The 15,211-nt window shown below is 40.5% G+C and overlaps 1 protein-coding gene across 2 annotated transcripts; it reads left to right on the top strand.

The window, feature by feature from the left end:
* The first annotated feature begins 6,381 nt into the window (after window positions 1-6,381).
* On the top strand, window positions 6,382-14,272 carry LOC104444926 (pentatricopeptide repeat-containing protein At2g41720). 2 transcript variants are annotated; one of them, XM_010058712.3, is made up of 10 exons: window positions 6,382-6,976; window positions 7,476-7,648; window positions 8,105-8,210; window positions 8,982-10,091; window positions 10,179-10,284; window positions 10,365-10,569; window positions 11,865-11,997; window positions 12,297-12,401; window positions 12,628-12,748; window positions 13,583-14,272. In XM_010058712.3, exons 1-10 carry the CDS (start codon window positions 6,557-6,559, stop codon window positions 13,714-13,716), a joined length of 2,613 nt encoding a protein of 870 aa, XP_010057014.2. In that variant the 5' UTR covers window positions 6,382-6,556; the 3' UTR covers window positions 13,717-14,272. The 2 variants fall into 2 exon arrangements, with proteins under 2 accessions (XP_010057014.2, XP_010057017.2); XM_010058715.3 differs by having other exon boundaries at window positions 6,857-6,989.
* The last annotated feature ends 939 nt before the right edge of the window (window positions 14,273-15,211 follow it).

The raw sequence follows: 15,211 nt of genomic DNA, 5'->3' as shown, positions 1-15,211 counted from the left end.
AAACTTTTAAGAAGAGGTTTGACGTGATCCTCCATTAGAATCATTGCTGACGCAAATGTAATATCTCATTTACCTTATGAGTTATTATTATTTTCGTTCATTTTTTTCCTTATGTTCAATTAAGTCCCTTGACTATTTTTTTATTCCCTCTCAATCACGGCACTTCATATTTTGATTAAATCCCAACACAAAACGATGCCACGACATTAACACCTAAATCTCGGCCAATGAGAAGCATCTAGAAATAAATTCCGAATGCACCAAATTGATGTGAAGGAGTACGTCTTTAAGATGGTTAGTGAAATAGACTAGTCAAGGTGCATGAAAACTGACCTTGACACCATCTAATCTCTACACCAACAAAAAAAAATGTACGGACTATGCTGGATAAAAAATGATTTTTTGCACATTTAAAATGTTTATTTATGTTTACATTATTTATTCATATACGTGCCGTGCTAACGTAATGGATGCTTTTAAATAAACAAGTGAAAACGTATTTATAAACGGGTAAGATAGTCAATGTATACCCAACATGTTTATCATATATCATGATTAAGTTTACGCCACATTAACAGCCGATCCAACTTTTAATATCATAAGAAGAACAATTTCCAATCCAAATCCGTGTCGTGATCACCTCTGTACGCAAGCACATTTATGTACGTGTGCCCGTGGGGGGAGAATCATGCGGTCAACGATGTTCTTAATTTATAATTTTGCATTCATAATAATTCTCAATTACCCTATAAATCTCCCGTCCTTTCATTCTACGGCGAGTGAAATTATTTCAAAAGACGTATTCGGATATATTGTATAACATTTTCTTTCTCTAGTAATATAACCCTTTTCACGATTTTTTCACCATATCCAAAGGCGTGTAATTCTCTTTTTCTGTTTTCCCTTTTTTCTATTTTTATGTAAATATTGGAATTATCACTTTCCTCTTCACGACAGAGCAGAGTTTCTGCGACTGGTTGGGGAGCTGGACCGGAGCTGGAAGGAAGGAGCCGCAGAATCACGTGGAGGAGAGGACAGGGACCTTAATGCGGGTACTGCACTACCAACCGTCGGTCGACAGAGGAGGGTGGCGGGGGGGCGGGAAGATCGGACGGCCGCGATCCGCTTCCCGGTTTCCGAGGCCCCATCATCGAGTGTCGGTTGGGCGACGGTGGCGACGGGGGCGTGGGCCCCTCTCGATCCCATCTCGACAGTCCTCGAAGCGCGCGTAGCCACTCCTACGGTGAGGCGCCCTGCACCGTAACACCGTCGCTATTATTGCGTCGCGACGCCCCGGAGGACATGACCGGAACGAAACAGTTTTGCTCAGATCCGATGGAACCTTCCACGAAGCCGAAGCGCCACGTGTTTCTTCAGTTCTGCATGGCGCTTTAAAACCCCAATTTCTTTTTTTTTTTCCTTTTTTTGTTATAAATAAAACCGACCATCATTTAGTTGGTGATTTTTTTTTTTTCAATATATGGACATTTGGTAATTGAGTTTCAACGAAATGAACAACTTGGATCTCTCGATTGGAAGATCAAGGTAAAAAGATAGCATCCTCAGCTCATTGCACATCCAAAACACGAAAACGCCAGTCCAGCAGAGGAATTTGGGAGTTGTTTAAAATGGGGTTCGGAAACTTTAGAAGCACGAGCCTTTTCTTGATATTACAGAGTAAAACATAGGCGTGGGAGAAAAGCTAACGGGAGATCATCGTGACGCGCGAGGAGATTTTAGATCTGCAGCCCTTTCTTTAATTGCATTCAAAACGTGGATTTCATCGGCTGTTCAGAGCGCGTGCTTCTGGATTTAAGCAAAAACCGATTATCTTAAGCGTGCTTTAAAGAAAAAAGACGACTCGATATTCAAAGCGCTAGACTCCAGACGTGTAGCTAGAAAAGCTGGTACTTTTAAAAAGGTGAAAAAAATTTCAATAGGTCCTCTGGCTACCATTAGCCCTTGCTTGGGAATTCGACCGAGATGCTAAATACTAATTAATCATTGTTCTTCTCGATGTTGAGAGATCTTATGATTTATTTTAGATTAATATTATGGGAAATCCCAAATTGATACTCCGTTATCAATTTATCAAAAACTAATCCCTAAATTGGTACATATATGGTAAATTCACCATAATTAGTTTTTGACCATATTTATGGCAAATTTACCATCTATATAGTTATTCATGAAAAATCATAAACTTATATACCGGTGATAAATGAAAATTAAAATCTTAAATTAGTATATCCATCAATTGTCACGGCTCATTTAACTAGTAATTTGATGGTAAATTTTAATAAAAACTATGAAATGATAAATTTATCATATATACCTATTTAAAATTTAAATTTAAAATAAATTTATTATAATTATATCAATTTATAATTTTTGCGACAATAACTCTATTCATTCATCTACCGATGGGTAATTGAGTTAGTTGAGCTTTGGGCATTTCACCGCAGAGGTTTAAGGATCGAAACTCTACAGCTGCTAACACGTCTTAAGTGTGAACTATAATGGTGGGTCTTGTGCTAACTTCTCTCGAGGTATTGACACTTAATCTGAAGTGCACCATGCACTATACGGGTCATGGGTTGCCGATTAATGTAAGCGAAAGGAAGATTTGGCGGATCCGCAGTTACCAAAAAAAAGAAAAAAAATAAAACCCTATTCATTCTGATGCGATTGACGACGGGGAAGGATGTACGCCTCACGGTGGTTGGGGCGAGGTGCGCTGCATCCTTGTATGATTGTATCCACGACGTCATTTCAATTGTACAATTCGTACGATAATCTCTCAAACCGTAAAGACCAGACTGGGATTCGTGTTTGGCTGCGAGTGAGGTTGCCGGGGGGATCGTACACGTGGATGACCCGCTTTCGACGGACTTTGAACGTCGGCTTGCTCCGTCGCCAACGCTTCGGCTCCGGGCGATACTCGGCATGGTCCACTTCAGTGTGATGGGCCATTGGCCACCAATTTATTGGTCGGACGGTACGGAAAGGCCTGTAATTGAGAGATCTTTTCGAATCCAATAAAAGCCCAGGCAATGGCCACATTGGTGGGTCCCGCGGCAACCTCCCATGTGCTATTATTACTGCACGGTCCAGATTTGTAATATCCCATGGGCCCAATTCTCAACCCAAAAAGCCTTTCCTGGGCAGGTTTTTCATTTCTTTTTTATTCTTTTAGTAGAACTTGACCAGGACCAAAAAAAAAAAAAAAAAAATTCGCGCGGGCAATATCGCGCGATTTTTTTTTTTTTTTTTGAGCTGATAGACTGAGAAATTTTGAAGACGTTAGCCAGTACAGTTCGTTAGATTCTAATTCAATGCATATGAAGTTGGCTTGTTTTGTTGGAAATTTAAGATTTCTAGAAAATATTTACAAAAAATATATTCAAAGAAGTCGTTTTTGGGAAATGATAATATTTTTAATATCCGGTTGCAATCTAAAAAATGAAATACAAATCATTTTGGGAATAATGACACAAATGGATCTTGAACTTTTGTTCATGTGCAATTTGGTCCATCAACTTTTAATCTGTTTAATGTAGTTTCTAAATTTTCAATTTGTTTAATGCAACCTTTAAACTTTTGATATATGTTTAATACAGTCCTTGAACTATATGAATATATTTAATGTAATCATTCAATTAATTCAAAACTAGGGGCAACATAAATATTTTTATATAGTTTATTGACTATATTGTATACGTACTAAGAGTTTATAAACTACCTCGACCAAATTAAAAGTTACCATATCACACAATGAGCTAAAATTCGGAAACCAAATTGCATAATGAACCAAAGTTCAAGATCTGTTTGTGTCATTTTTCCATTATTTTTCACTATTATAAAAGTGAAAACTTAGGCTCCGTTTGATAATATTTCTATTTCTCTCAATTTTTATTATTTTGTTCCCCCAAACAAAAAAAGAACAGAAAATTGTTTTGTAATGTTGATTAATTTTTCTATTCCCTCGAATAAAAAAGTGGCCGGATAATAGATTTGGAATATAAAAAAAAATAGTTTATTGTTATCAAAAATAATTTCTATAAATAAGTTTTTCTTTTTTTCTTCTTTGTCGGTCGTCACCCTCGCTATTGGCTATCGTTGATCACTACTCGTTGCCATCGGCCAACTGCCGCCACTAATCGATTGACCACTACTAGCCAACTGCCATTGTCGATCGACCATCACTGCCTTCGATGACCATTGATGCCCCCACCCGCCACCATCGATTGCTCAAGGGGGGGAGGTTAGTGTCGACGGCGGTGTTGGCAGCCATTGACAATGATCGACAACGGCGATGAGGAAGAATAAGAAACAAATGAAAAGAAATTATACTTTACAATTTTTTTTGTAAATCGTACCAAACGCATTCCTATTATTTTTCTATTTCTATAATATAAAATTTGTATAGTTATCAAACGTATTCTTTCACTAAGAAGTTGTTTTAGGGAATAGAAATAGAAAATTACTATTTCTAAAAAAAAATCGCTTATTGAAACAAAATGTTACTAAACAAATCCTTAATTCCTAGTTGCCAAGGCTTGTTGGGGCTTGGCACCGAGTGAGCCTAGCATTGGATACCCCACCTCGAGTGTTAGTGATTTGGGCAAGAGAGCCGAGCACTTGAGCAAAGGGTTTAGGGTCCTGGGCTTAGCCTTAAGGGACTTAAGCCTAGTCTTTGTGGACCTAAGCTAGAGCCTTGATGACTTGGGCATGGGAGTCGGATGCTTGTGCATGGTTGCTAGGGAACTAGGCACGGACATCAAAGTACATTGGGGTCTCAAGCATTTTTGAAATTTCACGATTTTTGCCAATCAGGGCTTCTAACTTCAAATCCTAATAATAAGGGATGACTTGTCCATTGAAAGTGATAGGATTAATGTGAAAATTATTGTTTTGCCTTTGCATAATCAATTAATGCACGACACTAACAATCCAAAAAGTAAAGAATATAATAAAATGCGGAGCAATTAAATTTCTTAACATCAACCCTGAGCTTCTAAAATTAAATTTTTATTTGCTTCATTAAACACATGAGCTCTACCGACCAAAAAAAAAAAAAAAAACACATGAGCTCTAATTAAATTGACTTAGAGGCAAACATAGTCAATTAAAAGAAATTGGTAAAAGAACATCGAAAACCCAAAATTTTGTCCAAAGTGACAAATTTACCCCAAACATTTTTTTATGACATGAAAAATCCCCAACTTTGCAAACCGTGACACATTTACCTAATCAATAGCATTTTTATCTTCTTTTTTTATGATTTTCCTTTTTTTTTTCTTCTTTTTCTTCTTCTCTCTTCCCTCCGCCAGGGTTGGTTGAGGGAAGCCAACGTTCGACGAGAGTTGCCCTTGTAGTGTCAGGTGAGGGTCATCCTCATTTGGTGTGGGGTGAGGGCGGCCCTCGGCTAGGTCGGGCAAGGGCACCCCTCGCTTGACGCCAGTGAGGGCGGCCCTCGCCTGATGCCAATGAGGGCCACTTGATGGTCCTCACCTGCGTCGGCCGAGGAGTTCCCTCGCCGGCTGGGTGAGGGGTGCCCTCACTAGATTTGGCGAGGGAGGCCCTTGCCCAACCCAGCTGAGGGTCCCCCTCGCTTGACACCGGCGAGAGCAACTTTAGCTAGCCCAGGCGAGGGCGACCCTGGCCCGATGTCGGCGAGGGCAGCCCTCGTCAAACGCCGGCTTCCCTTCGCCATGGCCGATGGAGGGAAGAGAGAAGAAGAAGAAAAAAGAAAAAAAATTTAAAAAGTAAAAAGATCAAAATGCTCTATGGTTTAGGAAATGTGTCACACGAATAGAAGTTCAAGATTTGACGCTGGTGAGGGCAGCCCGACGACCCTCACCTGCGTCGGTCGAGGAGTTCCCTCGCCGGCGCTGGGCGAGGGGTGCCCTCGCTAGATTTGGCGAGGGAAGCCCTTGCCTAACCCAGCTAGGGTCGCCCTCGCTTGACATTGGCGAGGGCAACCTTAGCTAGCCCAGGCAAGGGCGACCCTCACCCGATGTCGGCGAGGGTAGCCCTCATTAGACGTCGGCTTCCCTTCGCCATGGCTGGCGGAGGGAAGAGAGAAGAAGAAGAAAAAATTTTAAAAAGTAAAAAGATCAAAATGCTTTATGGTTTAAGAAATGTGTTACACGAATAGAAGTTCATGATTTTGGTGTCACGAAAAATATTTGATTTAAATGTGTCACGGTTGGTAAATTTTGGAGATTTTCATGTTACAAAAAAAAAAAGTTTACTTTGGCAAAATTTGGAGTTTTTGTGGTTTTCCCACAAAAAAATTAAGCAAAATTCAAAATCTCGATTATACATATAAAAAATATCAGAAAATGATTAGAGAAAAAAAAAATTCGGGGACTTGGCCGTTTTCTCCCTATCCTCAGCTGCCGCCACCGGTTCGTTTAGTCCTCGAGCATTCACCTCATCTCCGGCGAAGTCCGACGTGCGAAGTCCGACGCTTCACGGCGGCTTTCGCCGAGGCAACCGCAAACTCTCATCCGTCCGGCGACCTCCACCACCAATCTCGCTCCGCCACCTCATGGCGGCGACGATTACCGCCCACATCCCCCGCGTTCACCTCGCCGAGCACCCTCGCCCTCCCGACTCGACTCGCCTCCCTCCCCGCCCGCGCCGTCCTCGCTCTGCAGTGCGGGTCACATGCAAAAAGTCCGCCGCGGACCAGTCGGCGGCGGCAGCGGCGTTCGAGGCGAAGAAGTCCGTGCACGTGGACTACGACGAGGGGCGGCACGAGGTCTGGACTCGAGTGAGCGGGCTCAGGAAGAAGGATATACCGATGCGGTACCGGATACGCGTGGAAGGCGACCGGTTCCAGAAGGACTGGACCGTCTCGGTGGTGGTCGAGAAGGTCATGGAGATCAAGCACTGGGAGGATGTTCACGGGGTGCTGAATCGCTGGGTCGGAAGGTTCGCGAGGAAGAACTTCCCGCTTCTCATCAAGGTATCGTCGTAAGGTATAGAACCTGTTAGTAAAATCAGGACTGTTATCCTTTTGGCTTTGAGAGTTGAGTGTGCCGGTTGATTTATGGTGGTCGCTACTTGGTTTCTTGGATATGATCCGCATGTGAGAGGCGAGAGGCATTGAATTTGAAATTCGAAATGGAGAAATTCAACATTAGCGTGTACACGTTACTTTGCGTATGTATTGAGTAGGATTGTGGGGGAGGAATTTCGTGAAGTTCATTTCCAGGTTTAACAGGTATTAATACAGTTGGCTGTATCATTTCGAGCTAGGAACGAGTCTGATTTTTGCATGTCGCTTCTTATTTGAATTAGAACACGACAATAGACAGGTTTCTCCATTAATTTGTCAAACAAAAACAGACTGTTGTTTGGATGTTGTTTCCCATTCTGCTCGTGAAGCTGATGTTTCTCTCTTGGTTAAATCCTTCATGGAATTTGAGTGGAACTACTCACTTTTTGTCTTTTATGTTTTGCAGGAGATTACAAAAACAGGGTCTATTGGACATAGCAATGAAGTTTTTAAATGGATGAAGAATCAAAAGAACTACTGTGCTCGTAAAGACATCTACAATATGATGATAAGGCTGCATGCAAGGCATAACCTGACAGATCAGGCTCGTGGTTTGTTCTTTGAGATGCAAAAGTGGAGGTACTGTGAATGTGCTAAATTGCTCCTTTATGCTTTCCTTAATCCTCCTTGTAGTCTTCCATTGCTTCGAATCTCTCTTGGTAGAAGACAAGAATGTTCCTGTGGCCATCACATAGTTTCCAAGGCACACTCTCTCTCTCTCTCTCTCTCAATGCTCTTTTTATGTGTAATATGTGGAGTAATGCTGATTAAGCTATGGTCACTGAAATAGGAGGGCTAAAACAATTTGTCTTACACGGACGAGCATCGGCAGACCTTAGTAATATCTCAGATTTTGCACCGTGGTTTCCCTTTAGCAGCACAAAGACTCTTTGTTTTGTTTATTTCACCTGCATATTATCTTATCTTAGATTGCAGTGTTGTTGCATTGAAAGTTGTGTATGCTCGCGGAGCCATAAGCCGAGAAATCCCCCTATTGATGATGATTCCAAGTCAGCTTAAGTTTCTTCTCTGCAGGTGCAAGCCTGACGCCGAAACCTACAATGCTCTTATAAATGTACATGGACGAGCGGGTCAATGGCGCTGGGCTATGAATATCATGGAAGATATGCTCCGCGAGGCTGTGGGTATTTTCATTTTTTTTTTCTTGTGATTCTTATGTGGTTTAATGCGAGCTTCCTTCAACAACATTTTCATAAGAAATTATGCTGACTTCATGCAAGCTTCCATTTATAACCTTTAAGATTTGCGAAGTACTTAGGATGAGCCTTTCCCAGTATCTTTTTTTCATGTGGTGGGAACTGCTTAATTTTATTCTCGCATGAAATGGATTTCTTCTTCTGGCTGTTATTCTCTCCTGTTTCTGAAGTAAACTTTTTGTTTCTTGTGGGATCCATTCTTTTCAGAGACAAAATGAAATGGTATCTTGGAAGGAGAACCTGTAATTTAAAATTGCTGTTAGAAAGTTCAAGTGAATGAAAGTGGATTTAGTGATGGTTTTATTCTTCTCGCTTTCTCAGTTTCATGATGGATACCTCATGTAGTCCTTGATTGCGTTCATAAGCACGCCATTTCCATTTCTGGAGTTTATGTTTCTCAATCATATATTTGCACTATATGAAAGAGTAGAAAAATTAGAATATCTCTTCCTGGACAACTTTGCTTGGATGTTGTCAGGCAACTTAGGACTTCTGTTACTAGCTAGTACTTGTTGGAGCAGATGGTAGTGTGAAAAGCAGTTCCCATCAAGCAACCATATGGATTAGCTCTTATGTGAATATGCAAACCTGCCATGTCGGTGCCTATTTCAATTTTGCTCCCTTTATTGCATCTTATATTAGGCATTAACACATTATGTTAAATAAAGTATTATGACGCTATCCCGTGCTTGCAGATTCCTCCTAGTCGATCAACATATAATAACTTGATTAATGCTTGTGGATCTAGTGGAAATTGGAGGGAAGCTCTCAAAGTGTGCCAGAAAATGACAGAAAATGGAGTTGGTCCTGATCTTGTGACTCATAATATTATTTTATCTGCATACAAGAGTGGCTCTCAGTACTCAAAAGCTTTATCCTATTTCGAACTGATGAAAGGGACAAAAATACGTCCTGATACCACTACTCTTAACATTGTCCTGTACTGCTTAGTGAAGCTTGAAGAATATGGGGAAGCCACCAATATCTTTAATTCCATGAAGGAAAAGGGGGCAGAGTGCCGTCCTGATATTGTAACGTTCACTACCATCATTCATATGTATTCAGTCTGTGGACAGATTGAGAACTGCAGGGCTGTCTTCAACACAATGCTTGCTGAAGGTGTGAAACCTAATATCGTCTCATATAATGCACTAATAGGTGCATATGCTTCTCATGGAATGAGCAATGAGGCTTTATCAGTGTTTAATGAGATAAAAAGAAGTGGTCTCAGACCAGATGTGGTGTCTTATACTTCTCTACTTAATGCTTATGGGAGAGCCCAGCAACCAAAGAAGGCCAGGGATGTATTTAAGATGATGAAAAGAAACAAATGCAAGCCAAATATAGTGAGCTACAATGCACTAATTGATGCTTATGGATCAAATGGTTTGATTGTTGAAGCTGTTGAGGTTTTGCGAGAAATGGAGCAGCAAGGGATTCAGCCCAACATTGTTTCTATATGCACACTATTAGCAGCCTGTGGCCGTTGCAGGGAAAAGGTCAACATTGATACTGTGCTTACAGCGGCACAGATGCGACAAATAGAACTCAATACAGCTGCCTATAATTCGGCTATTGGGAGCTACATGAATGTTGGGGAATTTGAGAGAGCTACTAAAATGTACAGATCTATGAGAGCAAGGAAAGTAAGACCCGATTGCATTACCTACACCGTGTTGATAAGTGGTTGCTACAAGATGTCAAAATACAGTGAAGCGCTTGAATTTTTCCATGAGATGATCAATTTGAATGTTCCTTTGACAAAGGAGGTTTATTCAGCCGTAATCTGCACCTACAGCAGACAGGCAAGAATTTTGGAAAGACATGCTTCGAATAGTGATGCTAACTTTATGATGCTAACTTTTTTTTTTCCTGCTGTTGTCATGTTTCAGGGCCAGCTCACTGAAGCCGAATCCATGTTCAGCAAGATGAAACTGGCTGGTTGTTCTCCTGATGTTGTTACATATACAGCAATGATACATGCTTATAATGCTGCTGGTAAGTTCTTTCTTTTTCTCTAGTCTTTCAAGATGATAAGAATTTTCCAGGTTAAATCTCACACATTCTGTCAAATGCAGAGAACTGGGAAAAAGCCTATTTATTATTCCAGGAAATGGAAATGAGCAAAGTAAATCTGGACCCAATAGCATGCTCAGCTCTAATGAGAAGTTTCAATAAAGGAGGTCAGCCATCTAAGGTTCTAATCCTTGGAGAATATATGAAAGAAAAGAACCTACCCTTCAATGATGCTATACTATTTGAAATGCTGTCAGCATGTAGCATGTAAGCCTAAATGTGCTTCTTTTCCTTTTTCTAACTTTCGATTACAGTTCTTTCTGCTTCTGTGCGAATTGTTTTTACATTATATAGGAAATATCTTAGCAATTCTAGTCCCTGACAGTGCTGTTGTTGCTTTGAATATCTTGCCCAGTTCACTTATGTTCTTATAGTTATTTTGTTTATTTATGGGCAAAATGTTATTGGTCTACTGGAATTCATAAGGCAATCTTCCAGGGTAGCAGCCATCCACGAGTGTAATATGACTGGAGGCTGGAAAAGTGGATCTTGATATTTACTTTGGCTGTATACTTTAAAGTTCCTTTTAAAGTTTCCACTAACCTGTACAAGTGGGAGACCACGGGCATCTCTCTTGTAAAATGAAAGAGGGAAGAATTTTCTTTAGCTGGCTTGAACTTCTCTGTATCTATTGGTGTATAAGATGCACCTAACGAGAAAACTGTTCAAAGTTTGGTCGATCACATAGATGTACCCTTAGTAAATTGATTAGATCGGCAGTTTTCATTCTTTTTGTAAAAACCATTTTAAAGCAGTTTTAATTCAGAGCAACGTGATAATATCTCCAGGTGCTTCCTTCTGCACTAGCGCCTTTTGTTCTTTTTTCGAAAACCATTGTAAAGCAGTTTTTATTAACACTAACAGATAAAATCTTCGTGTGCTTCCCTTTTTTGGATCCTAAAGTTCATCAGGCATAATGACCATATACTTATACATAACATGTTGGCTTCATGGGGATCCCATCATGTTTAGTATTTATTATTTATTTATTGGAAGACTAAAAAAGCAATCCTTGCAAAAAGCGATAGGATGTTGTCTGGTTAAAGCCAACAGAAGCACTTTTACTGTTTCAATTGGTAGTGATTGGTGTTGGTAAATGGCTAGTCAGAAAATAATCACTGGATGAGAAATTGCACAATGCTATTGCTTTCATTCGTTGCATTTTTACTGCTTCCTACGACCGATCATTTTTTGATTTAATGTTTATGAGTTCTCTTTAATGTCTCCAAATATTCGTTTGGACGTCCTGTCATTGGTTTGAACTTCTATCTAGCATAGTTGATATAAACTAGTAGCTGCAAATGATGGCTGTATCACTTGATTATGTATGAAGAGAATTCAATATCGTATGCTTTTCATGTTACTGGTATGACTCCATCTCATTTTGATAAATCTTTGTTCAAGTTCTGATGGGCGCCTCTCTGTGAAATTGATTTTCCACATTTTCTTCAAATACTCACTGTCGATTCCCCCTGAAAATCCAATTTGAGTTACATTTGAAGATTGCGGGATTGGAGGACAGCAATTACTATGGCTGGATTGATAGAGCCTTCCTTATCTACAGCGTCAGTTGGATTGCTAAATCAACTTTTGCATTTTCTTGGAAAAAGTGGGAAAACTGAGGCAATGATGAAGGTAATGGAGAAAAAAAGTGGCTATGGTTGCTTCTCCTAGAACAGATGCTGTAAAGTGAACAAGCTCATGCTTTTCTTAAAACACGTGAATGGTGTGAGGTTCCACCTTTACAGAGTACCTTCTTTTGCCAATCTTGATATAGCTTCCCTTCATTTGAATTATTTCTTGAGAATTATTAAAACTTATGCTTAAGAATCTGCAAAAAAGTGGCTGCATTTTTCTTTCTTTTTGATTTTCTATGAGGTTTTGTTGATTATGGTTCAAAATTGGTTAATATGGGGTATTTTGGTGGTTTGCAGCTCTTCTACAAGCTATTGGCATCTGGCGCTGAAGTGAACTTCTCCACCTACATAACAGTGTTGAAAAATCTTCTGGCTGCTGGAAATTGGAGGAAATATATTGAGGTAAAAAGTTCGATGAACTTATCTCGTCATGTCCTTAATTAGGATTCTGTCGTCTGATGGAGTTCCTGAAAATTTTTTCTTCGGGAAAGCTGATCAGTGACTGCCCTATTGGTAACAAATTTTTGCTATTTCAAGTAATATTTTAATCTTTAGCCAGAAGAAAGTATTACAGCAATGAAAAGAGGGCCAGTATGAATAGAGAACTAAAAGGCATCTTCATGACTAGGTACTGGAATGGATGAAAGATGCAGGAGTTCAACCTTCAAGTAGAATGTATTATGACATATTCTCCTTTGCCCAAAGGAGTGCTGGCGCTGAACATGCTGCTTCAATATATCATCGAGTTGGTAAGCAGATTCATGATTCTCTCACCTGGATTTTTTATTTCTCTATGATATGCATCTTCAATGATTATTATTTCTTTGGCCACTTCAATGGTGGACGTGTACATTATGATTTCAATATCATTTTATGGATTTATTGATGATTGAGTCGCACTTCAACTTGGAATTGGGGTCTGATTAGCTCTAGCGACTTGTGGCAATATCATACTGGTTTTACTTAGCATTGTTCCTTTTCCCAATGCAACTTGAGTTTTTGAATCTCGGTTGCACATTTCGATATAGTTTCTTGCTTGCATGATGCATGTTATTCTTCATAATTGGTACATTCGTTTCCTACCGTGATCTAACTTACATGTAGTAGCAGAAAGACATGGCTCTGTTGATGGACAGAGGAGGACGTTGATGATGTTGTTTTCTTTCCTTTTCTCTCTATGTGCATTAACTGAACTGCAGAAAAGAGATTGGTTGTGCATATTAGCCGAGAGTGCAATTTATATCTGTAGGCTTTGTTTAGGAGGGGGGAGGGGAGAGAAAATTCATTGGCGGAAGGGATTTTTTTTTAAATTTACCCCTTCATCCACCTCTCATTTACTCTCTTCCCCTCCGATCCTCATCACTTGCATAATGCTAAGCATTTGTCTAATTTGAGTGCATGGTCTGCCCGCAGTAAGATTTTTAATTGCAAATTCACCCTTGACGTCCAAATCCCATCGTCTCTAACTTCATTTCTTTCATTTGTTTATCTTCTAATTTCATTTTAAATAACTTCCCCATGCTATCTTATCCGTTGTAACTTCCTCCTTTTCATTTCCTCTATTTTGTCATGTTATGCTTCAGGGTTGTTAAAAGAGAAGTCGGCTGACTTGGCATTAGTCGATGATCATAGCATTCAACCACTGGCATCTTCATATAAAGCCAACGAGGTGCTCATGACAACTCTTTCACATCCAAAGGATCAAGCTTGCAGATAGGATGAATATTGTGGTGATCAAAATGCATAGTAGCTCATGAACCAGCATATGTGGGAAGGTGGAGCTTAAAGAAGATAGTCGTTAGCTAAGAGGCTTTTGACTCAATGGCATCTGCCTCCCTAGGAAATAGGAATGGTGGAGTCCCAGGATTCGACGACTTTTGGACCTTGGATCTTTGGATCAGATGAAAAGGATTTTGTGATGGAATCCACTTGGCCATTCTCTTACCAAGACCCTGAAAGAGAAGGAGGAGAGGCTTTTGACTCGACAGCATCTGCCTTCTTTGGAATGGTAGAGGTCCAGGATTTGGCAACATTGGAACCTCGGATCTTTGGATCAGATGAAAAGGATTTTGTGATGGAATCCACTTGGCCATTCATTTTCTTACACAAGAAGTTCCTGTAGATGAAGCTCCTGTGATGTTTCGGCTAATCGATCTATTAAACTTTGAGAAGGTTTCCTTCTCCATAGCAATAATAGAAAATATAGAAGAAAGAGCTGTAATTCCAACTTTTGCATGGGGGAAGAATTTGAGGTTGAACTAATGTGCTCATTATCTCTCTTTAGTTCGGATCATGCCGATCTTAAGTTGACGCGGTAGGTAATATGGGTTGAGAGGTCTGGTCTTGGACTAGTCCAGCAACTTTAGAGGAAGATATGAATTTACAATTAGTAAAGAATCTAAGACGGTGCAAAAGAAAGACGTAAGATATATTATATGATTAGTGGAAACTGGAAAGTAAAATGTTGAACGCGGTAACACTTTGTGGTGAGTATAGGTGCTTGTCACTTTCTCCAGTAAAATCTCTTCAAAAGTACAATATTTCCAACTTCATTGAAAGAGGGTGAACAAGCCGAGCTAATTTTAGCACTAGCGGTCTCTGGTGACTGCAACTGTGCCGCTCGCTTGCGCCATGGCTGCTGACCCCCAGAAGGTGGCAACTTGTTTCGCCAAGCTCGACCGTTCAAAGCCAAAAAAACGACACGCCTCACTTTCTATTTCCACAAAGCAATATCTGGGAAGAGCCCGACTGCGGTCTGCCCTGCCGAAGTTACGACGACCGAGAAGTCCCCCGCTCTTTTCAACATAATGATGAGGATGGACGGGCCCGCCAACAGATGAGCCCCGAGCCGACATCCCCCGTGCCTAAGGTTTGGAGGGCTCGACAAGGGGTTGGTCGTCGAGCCTGTGTTCTTGAACAGGAACCTCGTTCTCAATGGGACCACCCTAATCCCGGCCCATGAATCCCATAGCGAGACGCCTATTATAACCGGTTGGAACCAGTATTTCCAATTCGTCCTGTGGATTCGCCACGGCCAAAAAATATTGTGCCAATACCACTGCTGCCTTGAATGCGATTGCTAAAGTATCACGTCTCCGGACGACTCCTTCATTCGCGTTCAAATTAAAGAAACGTTTCCCTCGTCTCTCATTCATATTTCATGTTTATTTTCTTCTTCTTTTTTCCCCGTTTTGCTTACCTCAGACCCTTCA

This window comes from Eucalyptus grandis, chromosome 1 (genome assembly GCF_016545825.1).
Source record: "Eucalyptus grandis isolate ANBG69807.140 chromosome 1, ASM1654582v1, whole genome shotgun sequence".
Lineage (NCBI taxonomy): Eukaryota > Viridiplantae > Streptophyta > Magnoliopsida > Myrtales > Myrtaceae > Eucalyptus > Eucalyptus grandis.
This window is presented reverse-complemented; position numbering and strand designations above follow the sequence as displayed.

Bases quoted from the DNA above. Each gene is read 5' to 3' on its own strand.
- LOC104444926 (XM_010058712.3), top strand. From the start codon at position 6,557: ATGGCGGCGACGATTACCGCCCACATCCCCCGCGTTCACCTCGCCGAG. The intron at 7,649-8,104 runs GTACTGTGAATG...TCTTCTCTGCAG, and splicing joins TTTGAGATGCAAAAGTGGAG to GTGCAAGCCTGACGCCGAAA. The intron at 10,285-10,364 runs GTAAGTTCTTTC...TGTCAAATGCAG, and splicing joins ACATGCTTATAATGCTGCTG to AGAACTGGGAAAAAGCCTAT.